Here is a 19,270-nt window from a genome sequence, read left to right on the forward strand (position 1 = left end):
TATTTTTAACGGAAAGATAAATTTAAAACTCAGTTAAAACATAGCAACGCCAACCAGATATGCATTATCCTAGCAACTAACTGAGAGTTAAAATTTAACTGAGGTTTAATTGTACCAGGAATCGGGCCTTAAAGAAATAAATATTGCATTTTTGGGTTGCCAAGTGAAAAATAGTGAACTGATCTTTGATTAAATTGAAACAAAAGTTGTTTTAGTTAAAAGATATTCATTGTGTACTTTTGAAAACTAAGGCTTAAACTACATTTTTGATCAGAATAATTTTTAAGTTTAAAAATGAAGTTGGGACTCCGTTTTTTGATTATCTGCCACTTTAGTCTAAACTTAAAAAAACTGTTCTAAATTCCAGTACTTATCTAAATAAAAATAGAAGAAAAGAGGAAGATAGTTAGTTTTTTGTCGACGATTTAAATAATAAATTAAATTCCGTTTATACTTTGCTAATTTTCAAAAAAACCTTGAAATGTTTCGGTTTTACGATTGTTCTACATTCAGAAAATTCGTTGATTCGAAAATTCGGGTTACGGGTGCGCCAAAAAGTTGAGGTTACGTCGATGTTTACTTTTTTTGTACAAAAAGAAAATTTTAACAAGTAATATTCGTCGGGAGTAAAAGTAAGTGCTGGTATGTATTAGAGAGATATTAAGTGTTTTTGTAGTTTAGGCGAATTATGGAAAAGAAAAAATTGGTGACGAGGTACATCCCTGCTGGGATGAATCTTGCTTCTCTGAACCCCCAACCAGCAAAATATAGAACAAAAAAATGTAAACCAATCCCTTTTGATAAAATATTGGAAAGGGATATTTTCTTGTCAGAAGACGAGGATGTGAGCACACAAGTGGTCACTAGTCCTCCAAGAAAGGAGGAGAAAGAGCGACAAAAAATGAAACCACCACGCACGATTTGTGCAAACAAGTCGCTTTGTTTCGACGAATATAACATTAAAATAACTGAAACTCCAGGGTTTGAGAAAATACCAAGTGAACCACCACTTGTGAAAGAAACCACTGAAGCACCTGTTTCCTTTAAGGCTAAAATGTTTGAGAGACTTAAAGTAACCGAAACTCCAGCGTTAGGGAAAATAGCAAATGAACCATCTCTTGTAGAAGAAACCATTACACCACCTGTTTCTTTTAAGGCTAAAATGTGTGAGAGACTTAAAGTAACTGAAACTCCAGGGTTAGGGAAAATAGCAAGTGAACCATCACTTGTGGTAGAAACCACTTCAGCACCTGTTTCATTTAAGGCTAAAATGTGTGAAAGACTCCAGAGACATAAACTCAAAAAACAAAACGCCAGTCCTGATTCCACAGCACATTCCAGTGAAAGACAAGTTAAAATACAAAAGTGCGAGTGTAGTGACTGTGATAAATTTGCGTCTTGTACATTTTGGCTGCATAATAACGTAACATTTGACGAAACTGGCAAGACTGTTACAAAGGGGCTACCACTACTGAAGGGCGACCCGACTGATAAAGAGATTTCAATTTTCAAAACTTTCAATAAAATCATACTTCATGGGTAGGTTAGCAAACAAAAATTCTATTTTGCACGTTTTTTATTACACTTATTTTAGGGTGGTCATCCCAAAACCGCTGTTTTCTTTAGATGAAACCAACATTGACGCCAACATTCAGAAAGCAATGGTCAAAATAAATTGCGCCTCATCTAAAGACGTCCAGTCTTACATGTGGCCAGCCGTCCAAAGAGGCCTGAACACTTTTATGATCGCTGCTCCCAAATCGGGAAAAACTTTAGCATATTTGCCGGCATTTTGCTCTTTTGCGATGGAAAAAAATGACCGATATGCCGAGCTGGCACAGTATACGGGACCCCTAATTATCATATTATGCCCAACTAGTAAAAATTGTAATGAATTGCATGACTTAATCACGGAACTGGTCGTTGAGTGCTGGGACGCCCCCGTGGTTGAAGTTTTAACAGAAAATTCTCCAGTTCAGGTAAATGAAAAAAATTATCATCTCCGAACATAAAAAATAGTAGAGTAAAGTAAAAATAATAAAAATTTAAATTGAACCAATTCACTAATTACTTTGGAAACCGCAGAAATGTTGAGCTTTGCTAACAGACTGAAAAACTGGCGACTAAAATTTCCGTAAGAAATATGAGAAAAAATTATTTAATATTTGCGCTCGTATTTTTCAAAACGGTGCGAATACAATCAATTTTTTAAATTCACTGCTTTGGAAACTTGGCTTGAAAATGAAATTATTTTTCGTTTTAGAGCGACTGTGATATTTTGGTAACGGTGCCCTCAGTACTAGAAGAGTGCCTTAAAGCGGGAAAAGTCAGTTTAAAGCGGCTGTGCCACCTGGCCATAGAAGATGGATATTTTCTCTTGAAGAACCACAACCAGAGCATGGAAAAGTTGCTTAAAATTATAAATATTGCACAAACAAATCGACCCCATAACAAGAATATCCAAATTGTGGTCAGTTCCGAGAAGTGGTCGTCTGATCTTGAGCTGCTGTTAAGAAAGCTGTACGTGACTCCACTTGTCTGTTTTGAAGATTTTCTCGAAGCGGCTGTTTACTCTAAAGTGGAGTTCAAGAAAAAGAAATTGAAGTCGTTGTATAAACTCTTTTACCTAGACGGTGAGCCGATTTTAAAAATTTAACAAACTCTATTACGACCTATTTTTTAGATGTGCTGAAAGGGCACTACATGACCCACAAAGCCGTTGTGTTTTGTGAAGAGGAGGAGATCGGAACGATCAAAGAGCACCTGGAAATTAGCGGCGTGGAATGTATTACGATTTCTAATGACCTAATTGAAGACGAGATTTTTGAAAATGAAGACATGTGGCGATCGTTGCCCACAGGACAATATAAAGGTAAAATTTCCATTTTTTGTAAAGTCTAAACTAGATTTTTAGTCTTTTTGTGTACTGATGCCCTATTTGAGAGGACGGCACGCGTATTGAATGCCAACTGGGTCGTTCACTACAGCCTCCCGTCAAATTGGACGCAGTTCCAGAAACGTTTCAGGTGTTTGGTTGAAAATTTGTGCTCACCGTTCGATGTCAGCGACAACATTTACAAGACCAACGATAAATGCAGTTTTCTTCTAATTGACGAAGCTTGTGATAACCAGATATTCCTAGATTTTTTTGAAGTGTTGACCCGCAATTTAGTGACGCATTTACAGTTAAAGTAAACTGTGTTTTATCTTCGGGGAAAGGCAACACAATGAGATCAGAAACTCTTAAACTGAGGACGTACTTTATCCGGAAACCCAAAAAAGTCATCACTTTTGAGTATGTCACAAGTAAAAGTCATTACGCCTAAACGGTCTTTCTTTTGCTGTTTTAGCAATTTCTGGAGAATTACACCAATAGGTGTCCTAGTTAAACTAATAAACATTCTAGGAAAATTTCAACAAAATTCCGATTTGATTATTTTATTAATTTACTCGTTACCATTTTTTTTGCTTTGTTCGAACTTTTCAGTTTGTTTTTGAGCCAAAATCTTTTGCTAAAACAGAAACGGGTTTTTCGAAAACCTTGTTAAAGACAAGTCAAAAAATAAATGCGGGATAAAATGCGTATGTAGTAATTTGTAGTAACATAAACACATAACATCACTTAAACTATCACACTTACTACTCCTAGGAGCATAATTTAGACTGTTGTAAAAATTAAAATAGTGTTTTTCTAAGGATTTTTACGAACTTTTGTACGTTCCATATCCTTTTTTGATCGTTTTAAGTAATTTTAAAAGTCCAGATACTGAAACTCTTCAGTAAACCCTGCCATGATTCAACAAAAATTAAGTTGTGACTTTATCCTCCTCCGTGGACTTTTTGATCTCATTATACTCACGTTTGTTACCATTTGATTGTGATTGATTAATTCATATTCAAAGCTTGATTCGCTTTGAGTGACTGGCTGAATGTTTTTTATCCAAGTTTTCAATTAGTTTAATTGTTTTTATTGTATTTTTAGTTGTACTCTTACAAATCTCAAATTACTCCATAAAAATATCTTTAAAAAATTTGATTTTAATGCATGCATAACTAACTCAATCCGCACCCATCAACTGCTTTTTTAAAGCGAGTCGCTCACTGCGTCTTGGCGGCGTCAGAGCGGATTGTGGCTTTGGCCCGTAATTGGACCGGCGATTTCTCTCACAAGCGTTTTGATGTAACGCGTCTTTGTCCACGTAAGTCCATCGGCCAACTCTGCCATCCCACTGAAACAACCCGATACAGAACAGGACTTTTTAATCGCAATAATTCACTGGACTTACGGCAGATGTGAGTATTTCGTTTCTGTAAGGATGCCACGCCACATCCCTAACGCAGGCCTTGTGTCCGTGAACAAATTCCTCTATTTTGCCGGTAAGGGAATCGTAAACTGAAATTCAGAAAATGTAAGAGTGGTCGCACATTTTTGAAAAAGTTACTAATGAGATCGCCTGTCCCAGATCCTGTGTAAATGAATCTTTGGCCCGTCGTCTCCACTGGTGAAAACCTGCACCTCACGAGGGTTTTTATTACGACGTGGCCTCGGTAGGTCATGATTGATGTGTCGCCTTCTAGTTTGTCTTTGGAAGTAAACACTGCAAGCAAGAAAACCTCCAAAGTTGGACGTGGGGCACAAAAACAAAGCTTTGCGAAGTGGTTAAAAAAATTTAATTATTCCAATTGTTTTTCAAAAGAAAACTATTTGAACAAGAAAGTAAGTTACACAATTTTCATTTGTTTGACTTGAACCAAACCACACTTACATTTATCGCTGACAAAAAATTCTACGTCTGAGTGTTTACGAGAATGTACGACATTTAATAGTTGCAAAGATTTAATTTTAATTTATTTATATGGTCTTCTCAACACATGTATAGGACTATTTAGTGAGACATTGTAGTTGATGACAACGAACCTACAGTTAAATTAAAAATAAATAAATGTGGGCTGTTGATATTAGAGTAATTTTTCATTTCTCATCCAAAAAATTCTGAAAATTTTTAAGAAAATTGCAAATACACTGCGCGAAAAAAGTTAGGGATATTTTTAGAGATTATTGTTACGTCCAGAATTTTTTTTACTTACTATAAACAACTTAAAGGTATCGTCTGCATTTTAAGATTGTTCGTTTCTAAGTACTATTCGTATTATTCAGTCATTCTATGATTGATTACGGACGAGACATAATTTTCATAATTTTAAAAAAAGTATAATAATACAGTTGATAGGTGATATTAATTTAAACCATTAAATTTAACAATTTGAAGGCAAAATAGTTATAAATAATAATAATTGATTACGGACGGGACACGAATACGCTTAGTAAAAATTAAGTCTAAAATAAATAAAAAAACCTTTCAAAGTATGTAACAAAAATATGTTACAGGTGCTAGATCAATTTACTCATAGAAATATTAAGAATGTTTTTTTAAGAAAACACTTAATATAGGGGAAGTGTATGGCAAAAATGAAAAATAGTGAGATTACGGACGGGACACAAAAAATTACGCTGAGTAAAAATTTTATTATAACTAGAAAATTTTAACAAAAATAAACAACTCAAAATTATCAAAAATAGAACGCCGTTTTGTGAAATTGAATTTGAAGTACGTTTAACAATGATTTGCAAATAATATTTGTTGTAAGCTTAAGAGAAATAATTTTTAGGTTTGCATTTCAGTTGAATTTTCTCATTACTTAGAAACATAACTTTAATTTTTTTTCTTTAAAAAACGATATTTTGGAACGATATTAAGAGATTTTTCATAAAAATAATTCAGATCAAAATTATTGCAAAAGTTGACCAATTACCGTAGGTGTATTATTATTATTTTTTTATTATGCACGGCTTGATCCTGTAAGTACGAAACAAATACGAAACAAACACAATATGCGATAAAATTATACACAAGATAAACATTCTTTTGTCTGATATAATTTATCTACTATTATCCATTTTTGTTAAAAATGCAATTCATGTTCTGTTTTACACACATATTATTAAAAAAATACATCCACAACCGTTGATAATACATAACAATAGCCAATTGAATTAATACATAAAACTTTTAAATCAGTATTAAATAATCTAATAAATAGTTCAAAAATAGGTACCCTATTGAAACCTTGATTGAAATTGTTTCATATTAAATTCAATTCAGAATTTAACAATAATAAGGTATTGTAGTTCATGAAGCAACTGTTGAATAAAAATCCTTAATCCAAAAAAAACACTATTAAAATTATTGAATTTTTAAGATTCTATGCTTTTCACAGAAAATTTAAAACAACCCGGCGAAATGAGTAACGGATATGCTTGTTAAATAAATATTGTGTTAAAAATTGTCACTCATTAACGTAAAACTACGAAATAAAAATAGCAGACCAGACTAAAAGAATTGTCCCATTTTTTTCTGAAGAAATACTTATAAATTTACAGATGATTTTAAAGTATTAAATTGATTTTTAAACGAAGTTTTCCCTTAATAAAAATTTGAGTAACGTAGATTTCAATAACTGTATTGTTTGTTACATTCTCCCAAACTGTGCTTCGACATTAAAATTCTGTTTTGAGATTCTTCAACAAAGTTAATGTTTACTTACGTCTTTTAGGAACCTGCTGCCACCTATAATCCCACGTCTGCTCGTGCACAGCCTTGAGCGACTTTTCGGCGGCCCTTTCCCCGGAGAAAATCCTAACATCCCACAGCTTAATGCTCTGGTCTTTGCTGTTGGAAATCAAGTGTCTTCCGTCCCCTCTCGAATCGATGAACGTGATCCCGTCCATGTGTCCGGCCAGTTTTCCGACCGGTTTAACCGACGACTCATCCAACGTCCTCCTGTCCCAAACCTTAATCAAACCGTCATCTCCACCGCTGTAAATTATATGGGAAGAATCGTCAGCGAAAGCAACACTATTAACGTCATATTCATGAGCTGGGATCTATATACAAACAGCAAGTCGGAGATTTTTACGCAAGTGTCGCCTTATTCACCTTTAGCGTCCGCCCGCGCCTCTGGAGATCGTAAATGTACAAGGAACCGTCGTTGGCACCGCACAGGAACTCCTTGCCGTCGGACGAGAATACGACGGAAAAGACGCAGAAACGGCGACTGGTGTTGGTGAGAGAGAGGGGCTCCTGGTGGCTGCTCTCGTTCACGGAACATAAATGTACTAGAATTGAACGCAATCACGACTTTTCCCCACAGGGGGAGACTTACAAGACGACGACCAAGTCGAATACACGAACTGGTTCTGGTCGGGACTTATTGCAACGTCTATTATACTCCAACCTATGTCTCTTGCACTCAGAGTATTGAACAGTTTGTAGGACGCATCGTCCGACTTGTATAATCGGATTTGTCGATCTGCAATGTTTCAAACTCATTTCGGGAAAAACAACCAATCTGTTAAACCTTGAGACGCGGTTATGAACATTTTCCCATCTTTCGAGAAAATACCACAAAACACTTTCCCATTGTAAAAAGACAACACCGACATACTATTTGGCAAAAACCTATTGCTTAGTCTACATTTTTCGGCGTATGAAAAGTTCCTATAAGAACACACGCCTTTCTAAAATTGTATTATGACAGTCAGGTCTTTTAAAATTGCCAGATAACTTACTTCTCTATTTAAAACCATATCTGATATATTCTGCGAAGACGTAATTTTTCGGCTTTGTTGTCCTAAACCTGAAGCCATTTTGGTCGACAATGAAAATTCGCTTTTCTAAAATAATAATAAGAAAACAATTAGAAACGTATATTAGATCAGATTTTTGTGTTTATTTTGTTTTCTTCCGTATCATTCAAAATGTTGATAAAAAACGAATGATTAAACAACGTTACTCAGCAATTTTGCAAACCGATGCAAGAGAGCATTGACGAAATGATGTCATTTGCGTGTACACCTATCTGGTAAAATTTCTTCCAAGAATTTCATTAATTCTCCAACAAACAAAGGTATAAACTACCCATTACAATGCAGTTTAAAACAAATAATTAATGATGAAACATGCACTCATACTCCGATATTAACGTAACTCCAAAATTAAAGGCAAAGGACGAAGACTAAAAAAAAAGAATTCAAAGATATTTACACTCAACCATTATTATTTTCGTAAAAAACGACATTCTACATAAATATGAGCTATAATTTTTTCATTTACTCTTTCCATTTCTTTTAAGATATTGAATAACAAAAACTATTATCAAAACTCATTGAAATTTGGTATATGCTTAAGAGTATATGAATTCTACAAGGCTAACTTGATTTTTTTCAATGGCAACAAGGGTCATATTTAATATTTTTAAATAATATTTTTTTCTGAGTTAAAATAGGTAAAAGTTAAAAATAATTGTTAAAATAATTGAAAAAGAACACATTTTAATTAAAAAATATTCAAAATGTTTCCAACAAACTTCTTGGGATTCTGTCGCCATGAGCAACCAACATGAATTTTTTTCCCTCAGTTTTACTTAAATGTACCATTGTTAACCTATTTATTGCACGCAAGTTTAATTTTTGGCTAATATACAAATGTCAGATCGCAAATAACAGTATTTTCAAAGCTACTTTTCCAGAAATCCAGAAATGAATTTTTGAATTTTTATTTTTTTACCTTTTAATAAAAATAAAGGTGGATATTCGTGCCATTAAAAAAAATTAAGTTAGCCTTCTATTTTCAAAATAAATGACGATAGAGATTTAAAAAACCTCTCAAATGATAGAATTTAAACATTTTTAACTGTTTCCCTAATTTCAAGGTTTTCTGTTAAACCGTTCTGAAAATATTTAACTGTATCCATACTTTTTAGCGACCCTGTATAAATGTATTAATAGAGATTTTTGGGAAATAATCTCTTTAAAGAATTAGCTGAAAGCCTCAACTAAAGGAAATGAAAATTTTGAAGCTAACTATTTTTTATTTAAAGGGAAATTAAAACAAAAAAATGTAAAATGTAGTAATGTAGTATACATAAAAAGTTTAGGGGATTTACCGGAGACTAGGTAGTACTCAGTCTGAAAATAAAAATTATAAAATTACTTACATCAAGAATGGAAGTGTTTGGCTTAAATTTAATTTTTGGCACTTTGGGACCATCTGTGAGATAATCTGCGTCCATAATCTCCACTTGACCACTGAAAAAGTTGCACATTTATTACCCCTTTGACCAAAATAATAGGAAAAACGTAACAAACAATGAAAAAAAACCGGGTTTGTTTATGTAATTTGTACACGTTAAATCAATATCGTTCATTGTCGCGGAAAATAAATAATTCAGCCTGAATTTTACACTATATTTAGCAGCAAGTACAATGACATTTTCATGGAAGAATTCTCTCACCTATTTATCAAACTTTGCAGCAAGGCTGCATACTGATGTTCAGTCTCGTAATCAGAATCGTCTTCGGACCCAGATCTCGAGTTCAGATCATTTTCTTCCATTCTCCTCGAAGTGTAAGATCCCATGGAATGTAGGGGTTGAAATTTTCACTCAGGACCGTAACAACACCTCATATATGCACCATAATACGGTCATGTAACGTGGTTACTTAACCGCTTACACAAACACTAAACAAAAATCGGTGGAAAGCACTAATGAAACGCAAAATTTTCCGAAATATTTTGCCAATTAAAAATGACAATATTTTGACAAAATGCGCATCACGTTGACGCAACCACTCAGGATTGCCAAAACATCGCTAATAAATTAAAACTAATCGACTTTCATTTTCACTCTTGAATTATTGCACATATAATACGTTTTGACCCAAAATGAGTGTTACATAATAATTTGGGCTAAAGGAAACTGGTTTCGCCACTTTCTCCCTGCCTTTGGTGACTTAGCGAGCGATTTTGGCACCACTGCGCGATTGTCACGTTGACAGTTGCGTTTTCGTGGAAGTGGAGCAGTGACGTGGATTTTCAATTCTTGGTTAGTTTTCTATTTTTCTATTAATTGATAACATAAACTCGTAAGATTATTACGATTTGCAATGGCACCGTCAAAAATCAATGTAAAAGAGCGCGTTTCTGATGGAGAAATTGACCTTAGCATGTCAGATTTACAAGATGTTCCTGTTAAAGAAATCGTAACGATGTTTCCACCTTAATTATGACATAAAAACGCCCCTTTGCTTTGCAGGCAGTGTTCAAGAAGGCCACCAGCTTGGACCTATCAAACAACCACTTGAAAACTTTGCCAGTAAGCGCCAAATCGTTGCTTCGAAAAGGCACAATTTCGCCATATTTTTGCGTTCCAGGGCAACTTCGCGACACTAACCCACCTAACGAAGCTCGATCTGAGCAAGAACCAGCTGAGCGAGCTACCGGAGGATTTCGGGGATTTGGTCAAGCTTAAGTATCTTGATTTGTACCAAAACCAACTGCAATACCTGCCTCTGAGCTTCCACAAGTTCAAGGCTCTGAAGTGGTTGGATTTGAAAGATAACCCCTTGGTGCCAGCGGTCGCCAAAGTCGCAGGGCCTTGTCTGGACGCCAAACAGTGTCAGAGTTGTGCAAAGGATGTTGTGAGTTTCTTCACTCAAGTGCAGGAGCAGATCGCTAATGATTTAGAAAGTCGGCAAAAGCAACGACAGAAGCAGCTTGAAGTGAATCAGAAACAAATGGATAACAACAAGAAGAGTAAAAAGAAGGAGAAGACCAAACAGAAAAAGGAAAACGGGCCTGTTAAAGAAAACCCGCCAAAGTTAGCGAACAAAAAGAATAAAAAAGCGCCACCTTCGCCGAAGAATACTGGAAAAGCGTCCTCTTTCATTAAATTGATTTTTACGTTATTATTTCTTACTTTGTCGGTTCTGTTTGTGTTAACTTCTGTAAAATATGAACGTACGCGTACTATTGAAAATTCTTGTGTAGACTTGTATTACAAGGCTGTTGATTCTTTGTCTCCTAATTTGAAGGTTTATGCAACCACTGTGGGGAGTTATGTGAGGTTTGCTCATGACAAAACTGGGAATGTTACACTTAATGTTGTGAATTATGTTAAAAATTCCGACAATTTTGTAAATGCATATGATACCTGTAGTAAGTATGTAGATACAATGGTCCAGAAAGTTAAAGAACAGTACAAGAAGATTGTTTCTTGAAAGTTCAGACATTCTTTTTGAATAAAAACTAAAAACCAAACGTTGTTTTATTAATTCAGTAACAAAATAAGTTAAAATTCCATTACCATAACCACAGCCCTAAGAGTTTTTCCAATAATTTTTAAATTTGTAACAAATCTATTCGACGACAAAAATTAATTCAAGTTAAATTACATAACAAAATAAATAACACTTTGCCCGGTTAGTTTGTATAATAAGTAAAAATGCATCTTTTATTTCGTATTTCCATATGGAACAGACCCTTGAGTGGTGAAATAATTTACAGAAGAATCTTCCGTAACTGACAAACTTCTAAATACTAGTGTGATACGAAGAACAAACTGCAAGTTGGGAATAGACGTATCAGGGGAATTTTTCAGGATGTTCGTTGACATTTCAAAGAATTTATAAAAAAAAATGTCCTTTAAACAGTCGTTGACTAGTAATGGCATTAACCCACACGTTTGTTTTTCATTTTTCTGCAATGTTAGAAAATTAAAAAGCACAAACATATCGGTCGCTAAAAGTGCAGAGCGCACAGTTAACTATTTCATTGGGTAACATTTAAATTGGTCTATTAAAAAATCGCTAGTGAGCAGAGGGCTATAAATAGAGCAATAATCAATCCAAATAAGTAGTAAATTTACGTACATTCCACCATCCCAGCAGTGTAAGTTTTTGTTTTATCTTAAATTTACGTTAAAATAACATTTGCATATTGGAGAAGCGTTTTAGAAACATTTGACTTACGATCATCTGCCTCCTTTTTTACCTACTGTTGCAGTCTCAATTTTGTATCACTTGTGTCCCAGCGAATTAGTGAAGTTAATTATGGAACTTTGAATGCTTGTTTTCAAGAATACAGTGTTTCAAAAGTGTTAATTCGTCAGATTTGCTCAATTTTAAAAATAATTTCACATAAAAAACTTTTTAAAAATTTACTAGGTACGATTGTATCTAAAAAAATATAAAATCTTCACTACATTAGAGCTTGTAGTAGTTTCAGGGACTACAAATATTTTTTTGATTTTACAATGAAACTTGAAAAATTAAAATGGAATACCCTTATCCTACTTTCTGCTTTTACAACATATGATAAAAAATATAGAATTGAGATGAAAACCCTAGTTGTTAGATTTTCTTGAAAACACCAAAGTTTCTTTGTTTACGACACAAAATACGTGTACCCGTTAAAGCAATAGTTAAACAAATAATGATTTTGATTAAAATAAAGTTGCTAAAGTTGACTGCAAGACAGATATGTGTCGAAGTACGAATGGACTAATGACAACAAAATTATAAAAACATCAAAAAATAAAAGACGGCACAACTGCAACATTTATCTTAAATTAAGTTCAGTAATTTATATTTTAATAAAACCATTTTTTAGAATATCGTATTATTTAGCTTACCAAAGCAACTCTCCTTCAACAAGACTCAGCAAGTCAACAATGGACAAAGTTTATTCATCTCGATCTTTTTTTTTAATAGTAGTAATCCTGTTAATAAAACAGGACGCAAAAAAATTAACGAAGGTTAACTAAACAAAAATAATGTAACTAGACTAGACAAAGCGATGGGACGTGCATTTTTAAGCTTTAAAGAATTCCACTCCATCCCTGCGTCCTGCACAGATTAGTTAATTTCTTGCCTCTAGCATATGAAACAAACAAGACTCTTACAGATAAGAAAACAATATTATATTTTTGATAACAACCGATCGCTCGTTGAGAACAAGTAGAAAACATTACAACAAACAACAGTGGTTCAAACGGTGCAATCATGGTCCAAACCGTTATCTTCACGTTGTTACTTTCGTGTGGATTACAATTTGCCTCAAGTGCAAAATATGAACCAACTTGGGACAGCCTCGACGGTCGCCCTTTGCCCGACTGGTACGACAAAGCCAAAGTCGGGATTTTCCTCCACTGGGGTGTTTACTCAGTGCCCAGTTTCGGGAGCGAATGGTTTTGGAGTCACTGGGAATGTAGGTACAAACCCCAGTTATAATAACTAAAATTTTTGCTTCCAGCGGGTGACGAAAAAACTGTCGAGTTTATTAAGAAAAACTACCCTCCAGACTGGACTTACCAAGACTTTGCCCAGCAATTTACCGCCGAATTTTACGACCCTTTCATGTGGGTGAACCTCTTTCTCAAATCCGGGGCCAAGTACGTTACACTAACGTACACAAAAAATCTAATGCTTGAATAATTATTAGGTACATAGTGCTAACGAGTAAACACCACGAAGGCTACACCCTGTGGCCGTCGAAATATTCCTACAGTTGGAACGCCAAAGATGTTGGGCCACACCTTGACCTTTTAGGTTGCAAGTTCTAAAAAAATAAAGGGTCTTGAAATTTGATTTGGAATTTTAGGTGAGCTTGCAAAGCGTGTCAAAGCCAGAGGGCTCCATTTCGGAGTTTACCACTCATTGTTCGAATGGTACCACCCTCTGTATCTGCAAGACAAAGCCAATGGCTGGAACAGCTCTAACTTCGTTGACACAAAAATAATCCCGGAAATGAAAGAACTGATCACCACTTACAAACCGGAGGTGCTTTGGTCTGACGGTGAATGGGAAGCCCCTGATACCTACTGGAAATCAAAGGAATTCCTCGCATGGCTTTACAACGAAAGCCCCGTCAAAGACGTTATCGTGGTTAACGACAGATGGGGAAACGACTCGTTGTGCACCCATGGCGGTTTTTACACTTGTTCTGATAGATACAACCCGGGACATTTGTTGCCACACAAGTGGGAAAACGCTATGACTGTGGACAAACCCTCATGGGGCTACAGAAGAAATGCAGTGATTTCCGACATTCTAACTCCCCATGAATTGATAACGACACTTGTAGAAACCGTTAGTTGCGGTGGAAACATTCTTATCAATGTTGGGCCGACCAAAGAAGGCACAATTTCGCCGATTTTCCAGGAGCGGTTAATGCAACTTGGTTCTTGGTTGTCCCTTAACGGGGACGCAATCTACGAGAGTAAGCCCTGGACTGCACAAAATGACACCTCCCCAAGTCCTATCTGGTACACAGCTAAGAACGAAACTGTCTACGCGATAGTGCTAGAATGGCCCAGTAAAAATGTAGTGTCCTTAGAGCATCCAGACATTATCACGTTTTTCACGCAAGCAAAACCAACGGTGACGCTTCTAGGAGATAATAAAAATAAAACTCTTTCGGTAATTTAATACAAAACCGATGGTTACATAAATAATAATTTGTTTCAGAGTGATTCAAGTGATACTCAAGTCACTGTGACTTTACCAGACAAAGCGACAGTTGCAAGTGAGTGGGCATGGGTTCTTAAAATGGTACCTACAAAGTCGATTTAAAATGTAGCTACAACAAATTTGAAGAAAAATATGTATTGTAACAAAATTAGATTTTTCCTGAATAAAGAATTACAGAAAACTGTTTTGTCTTTAAATTACACCTTCTATACATAATTTCAATTGTCCATATAATCCATACATTAAAAAAATACCTTCACAACTTCATTAAGAAAAAAAAACAAATCTAAAGACCTCTTTTATAATGCGCTGAAAAACCCCCGATAAGTTATAAATTTATACCAGGATTTCTAAAATGTAATGAATAATAATAAAAGAGGAAGGAATCATCTTAAATTATGTAAAAGCCGCTACCAATATTATTATTATCAATCGAATGCACGCCACATGTTCTCTTTTGAATTATTCGATGAAATATTTATTCATTCGTTAAGAAATAAATAGGAACACAATACCAATGCCGAATAAACATCATTTGCTTGTAGCTTCGTTTTTTCTCAAGTACAACAGAAATTAAAGTCCAAAATTATGAGAACCGTTGAACTAGAATTGTAAAAATTTGTGTATAATTTTACAAAACAAAAATTATGCTAGAACTGGGGTGAACATGCTAGTCACTACAGTGGCTTTTTTTGTCCATAATTTTAAAGTACACGCTAATTTTTATGGCATTCTCTTATCTACCTTTAAATTTTTGCTAAACCATTCTCTAACAGGCTGTATACTTTTTTCAACAACTAAATTAACTAGAAAACATTATTACATACAATTTATAATAAAATAAAATTTATAAAAAATGTTATAAAATCGTAATTCCTAGTCTAGATAAGGGGACATTACAAGCCAACTTGCTATGGAAAAATATTTGCCTGACTAATGTTTGCTTGCAGTCTTTTAATTTGCTCAGAATGCGACAAATTGTAGTTTTAATAACTATATTAGTTATTATAAACATTAACAATTTTCTGTTTAATCTTAATGGGTTATTACGTAGAAAATGGTTTTATAAGACCACAGATGAAATGTACCATGAATAAAATTATTAAACTCATCGCGACGTTTCGATACTTTATTGTTCATCTTCAGGCGAATAATTTTTGCTGGAGAAACATCTGAGGCATAGCACAGTCCGCTATTTTACCTCCATCTATTTAATCAAGTCATTTGAACTTTTATTAAGTACTTTACCGGCTTTATCATAAAAATAAAACTTCCACTAGCAGAATTCCATCATTACAAATAATGCATGAATTTTAATGAATATGATTCATTCGATAGATAGTCAAAATCATTCGATAATGTCCAACACTATCGGAAATGCACCTGTACAAACACGTACAGTAAAAATCGTATAAAAGGACCCGAAAATTGTAATTTTATGTCAGTATTAAAAGTGCTTTAGTATCGGTATTGAGCAACCCATGGACAAACCTGTTAAGACTCTGCTAAAAAGCTCTGACTGATATGAACTGTAAGTTTTATTCAGTTTAAATTTCAATTTTTTCTTAGACCATACCTGGCAAAGCTTCAAAATTTTGATGCTGATTTATTGGGGGTAAAAAATTCAAGCAAGCTCCGATTTTTGTCCGATTTATTAGAATTAGAACAGAACTGTACACTGTAGAATATAAACAAACAAAAATTTGTATTTTTTTAAACTATAGTTATCTAAATTGTTGAACTTGAAACGAAATACCAACACGCAAAAGCTTGTTAAATTTAATTTGTGTCTTCACCAGTCTTGCTCTTAAAAACGGAAAATTTACACATAAGTAGCAATACACCACTGATAAGAACTGCTCGAGATTTCAATCTTATTTATAGCGTAATAACCGAACAAAGCAAGCTGATTACAGGACGCCGAGCAGTCATGTCTTTCTCCGTGCCCTTCCTGTTGCTTTCCTGTGCACTAACCCAAGTTTTGGGCCAGTATGAGCCAACTTGGGAGAGCCTCGACAGCCGCCCTTTGCCCGACTGGTACGACAAAGCCAAAGTTGGGATTTTCCTCCACTGGGGCGTTTACTCAGTGCCCAGTTTCGGGAGCGAATGGTTCTGGAAATTCTGGCAAGGCAAGTAGTTACTAACTCCCAAAGTCACAAAATACAGCTGACGATTTCCAGATGAAGAAGAACCGTATGTGAACTTTATGCAAGACAACTATCCGCCCGACTTCACTTATCAAGATTTTGCAAAAGATTTCACCGCCGAATTCTACGATCCTGAGCAGTGGGCGGACTTGTTTGCCAAATCTGGGGCCAAGTAAAAGAGGAATTGATTTCGGGAGGAATTGATTGTACGACTGTTTTTTTGTAGATATGTTATCCTGACCAGTAAACATCACGAAGGTTACGCCATGTGGCCTTCGAAATATTCGTACAGTTGGAATGCCAACGACGTGGGGCCCAATAGAGACCTACTAGGTTTCTCATTTGGTGTTTCATGATTTTTATTAATTGTAAATTTTAGGAGAACTTGCCGATGCAATTAGGAACAGTACAGACCTACACTTCGGTCTGTACCACTCTCTGTTCGAGTGGTTTCACCCCCTGTATGACAGCGATCGGGATAATAATTTCACGACTTCTGAATTTGTCGACTATAAAATTATTCCAGAAATGAAAGAATTGGTCGAAACTTACGAACCGGAAGTTTTATGGTCGGATGGAGATGGAGAGGCTTTGGATACGTACTGGAAGTCACTGGAGTTTCTGGCTTGGCTTTACAATGAAAGCCCTGTCAAGGATTTTGTCGTAACTAACGACAGATGGGGAAGTAACGTTGGGTGCAAACATGGGGGTTTCTACACCTGTGCTGATAGATACAACCCTGGTTAGTTTCCCAATAATTACAACCAATTTATTGGAAAATTTATTACAGGACATTTGTTGCCCCACAAGTGGGAAAACTGCATGACAATTGACAAAAAATCTTGGGGTTATAGAAGAAATGCCGATCTCGACGAATTCCTAACGACACATGAACTGATTACCACACTTGCCGAAACCATTAGTTGTGGAGGTAAACCCTGGATTTTAGTTTCACAAATTCTAATCGTTTCATTTAGGGAATATTTTAATAAACGTTGGACCGACAAAAGCCGGAACAATTATCCCACTTTTCCAGGAACGTTTACTAGATCTTGGAACTTGGTTGTCCATTAACGGTGATGCAATTTACGAAAGTAGCGCTTGGAGTGTACAAAACGACTCTTTCACTTCTGGAGTCTGGTACACAGCTAAAGATCCAGTGGTGTATGCAATAGTTTTAAACTGGCCGATTGATAATGTTCTGTACTTGGGCTCGGCAAAGTCTCTCTTTGACAATGGTAAAACCACTCAAGTTACGATGCTTGGGAATGAAAATGGGGATCTTGAGGTATGACAAACGATGAAATACAATTTCGTTTAACTCGTGTTTGTTTTAGGCTGAAGTTGTTGATACGACTAATCTGGTAGCTGTGACTTTTCCGGATAGAGCAAGTGTTGAAAGTGAGTGGGCTTGGGTGCTCAAAATCACGCCTGGTTCTTAATAATTTTTTTATTGAAATGTGATAATAAAGTTGTAGTGAATTTGTGACTGCTTTTTTATTAAAAAAGTATCACCTGTCCCAGTTTTTGTTTACCTGCCTTGGTCTCAATTATGGTGGATGCGCCGGGAAATTAGTACATACAATTATTTGAATAAATAAGCAATAACAAATAACAAAGGTGCAGTTTTATGTCAAACTGATTCACAATTCACAGTTTTTCATTTCAAATAACTTTTCGTTTAGTTTTTTTAAGTAAGAAAAAGTTAACGTTCAAACTAGTTCAAAAATATAAAAATTTACAACAAGATACTTAAGTTAAAGTTCTCTTGAACAAAGAAACGGAAAAATCTTTTCGTAAAAAATACAAGGAAAACTTTCCTTCACGCTAAAACAGAAGGCTACCTTTGTCTCCCCCAAAAGTAAGGAATAAATATGAAAGTTATTCTAAACGAATACAGTTCTTCCAACAAAAACTTTTGTTTATTTTTTTTAATGTTTGTTAGAAAAAGAAAAAAACTATTGTATTTAAAATTATACCAACTAAAGAAATATTAAATACACTTTTGGCATGATTCTGAATGCCTGTTAAACATTTGCTACTACAAATTATTGGGTTTTCAATTAATAATAATAATAATAATAATAATAATAATAATAATAATAATAATAACAATAATAGTAATAATAATAATAAAAATAAAAGACCTTCACTGAATAAAATTAAACAACTGATGAACAGATGGGAAAGCAAAGTCTAGTTTGAAGATATTCAAATTAACCTCAAAGAAAAATAACAGAAAATAGAAAATAATAACAAAATAAAAATAAAATTATAAACAATAAAGAAATAAAATCAATTTAGAAATTACCTAGGAACTGAAAACTGAAAAGAAAAACCATTGCCAGTCTCTCAAAAAACAAAAAATAAGAAAGAATTCTTTAAGATGAAAGGTAAAAAAAAGAAAAGCAAAAATCTTTAGCACTTAAGTTATTATCAACAACAGTCAGCAATTATTGGTTTTGACAGCGAGAATGCTTTTTCTAGAATAAAACTTACTTCTTAGGTAGAGAGGTGTCGATGTTAAGAATAAGCGATAAATAATACAGACAAATGACATAAAAAAAGCTTCAATCAAAAAAAAAATTAAATAAAACGGCAGCAATTGTTTTTGATTTTTTTGCAGACGATATTTGAAGCAAAGATGGTAAATAATGACCCCATAATTTATAAACGAAAACACAAGATTCTCACAAACTTTTTTCCGAAGTTTAAACTTTATATTTAAGATTATATTTGGAGCCCAGAAGTTTAA

General features: G+C 34.5%; 5 protein-coding genes across 10 annotated transcripts; 4 read left to right on the plus strand and 1 right to left on the minus strand.

Annotated features, from left to right (window-relative positions):
* Window positions 1-509: 509 nt before the first annotated feature.
* Window positions 510-3,815, plus strand: LOC660469 (putative ATP-dependent RNA helicase TDRD12). Of its 3 annotated transcripts, none has more exons than XM_008192666.3 (6): window positions 510-632; window positions 677-1,539; window positions 1,595-1,979; window positions 2,264-2,633; window positions 2,684-2,872; window positions 2,915-3,815. In XM_008192666.3, the coding sequence occupies exons 2-6, from the start codon at window positions 689-691 to the stop codon at window positions 3,193-3,195; spliced, it is 2,076 nt and encodes a 691-aa protein (XP_008190888.1). In that variant the 5' UTR covers window positions 510-632; window positions 677-688; the 3' UTR covers window positions 3,196-3,815. The 3 variants fall into 3 exon arrangements, with proteins under 3 accessions (XP_008190888.1, XP_008190889.1, XP_015833323.1); XM_008192667.3 differs by having other exon boundaries at window positions 682-1,539; XM_015977837.2 differs by lacking the exon at window positions 510-632 and having other exon boundaries at window positions 1,408-1,543.
* A 137-nt stretch (window positions 3,816-3,952) lies between these two features.
* On the minus strand, window positions 3,953-9,919 carry LOC660405 (uncharacterized protein). The gene is made up of 10 exons (XM_966636.4): window positions 9,355-9,919; window positions 9,058-9,148; window positions 7,631-7,735; window positions 7,420-7,579; window positions 7,225-7,371; window positions 6,999-7,177; window positions 6,607-6,946; window positions 4,443-4,598; window positions 4,287-4,393; window positions 3,953-4,229 (listed from the first exon to the last, which is right to left on the minus strand). Exons 1-10 carry the CDS (start codon window positions 9,477-9,479, stop codon window positions 4,059-4,061), a joined length of 1,581 nt encoding a protein of 526 aa, XP_971729.2. The 5' UTR covers window positions 9,480-9,919; the 3' UTR covers window positions 3,953-4,058.
* Window positions 9,920-9,951: 32 nt separating this feature from the next.
* LOC660344 (uncharacterized protein) lies at window positions 9,952-11,159 on the plus strand. The gene is made up of 3 exons (XM_966582.3): window positions 9,952-10,102; window positions 10,156-10,215; window positions 10,274-11,159. Exons 1-3 carry the CDS (start codon window positions 10,007-10,009, stop codon window positions 11,117-11,119), a joined length of 1,002 nt encoding a protein of 333 aa, XP_971675.1. The 5' UTR covers window positions 9,952-10,006; the 3' UTR covers window positions 11,120-11,159.
* A 520-nt stretch (window positions 11,160-11,679) lies between these two features.
* On the plus strand, window positions 11,680-14,549 carry LOC660286 (alpha-L-fucosidase). Its single transcript, XM_966529.5, has 6 exons — window positions 11,680-11,789; window positions 12,804-13,106; window positions 13,152-13,290; window positions 13,341-13,447; window positions 13,500-14,317; window positions 14,366-14,549. The coding sequence occupies exons 2-6, from the start codon at window positions 12,902-12,904 to the stop codon at window positions 14,468-14,470; spliced, it is 1,374 nt and encodes a 457-aa protein (XP_971622.1). The 5' UTR covers window positions 11,680-11,789; window positions 12,804-12,901; the 3' UTR covers window positions 14,471-14,549.
* A 1,201-nt stretch (window positions 14,550-15,750) lies between these two features.
* LOC660225 (alpha-L-fucosidase) lies at window positions 15,751-18,001 on the plus strand. 4 transcript variants are annotated; one of them, XM_008192663.3, is made up of 8 exons: window positions 15,751-15,899; window positions 16,253-16,497; window positions 16,549-16,687; window positions 16,742-16,848; window positions 16,895-17,257; window positions 17,306-17,446; window positions 17,493-17,803; window positions 17,853-18,001. In XM_008192663.3, the coding sequence occupies exons 2-8, from the start codon at window positions 16,299-16,301 to the stop codon at window positions 17,955-17,957; spliced, it is 1,365 nt and encodes a 454-aa protein (XP_008190885.1). In that variant the 5' UTR covers window positions 15,751-15,899; window positions 16,253-16,298; the 3' UTR covers window positions 17,958-18,001. The 4 variants fall into 4 exon arrangements, with proteins under 4 accessions (XP_008190885.1, XP_008190886.1, XP_008190887.1 ...); XM_008192664.3 differs by having other exon boundaries at window positions 15,752-15,899; window positions 16,271-16,497; XM_008192665.3 differs by having other exon boundaries at window positions 15,754-15,899; window positions 16,275-16,497.
* The last annotated feature ends 1,269 nt before the right edge of the window (window positions 18,002-19,270 follow it).

This window comes from Tribolium castaneum, chromosome 1, assembly GCF_031307605.1.
Source record: "Tribolium castaneum strain GA2 chromosome 1, icTriCast1.1, whole genome shotgun sequence".
Lineage (NCBI taxonomy): Eukaryota > Metazoa > Arthropoda > Insecta > Coleoptera > Tenebrionidae > Tribolium > Tribolium castaneum.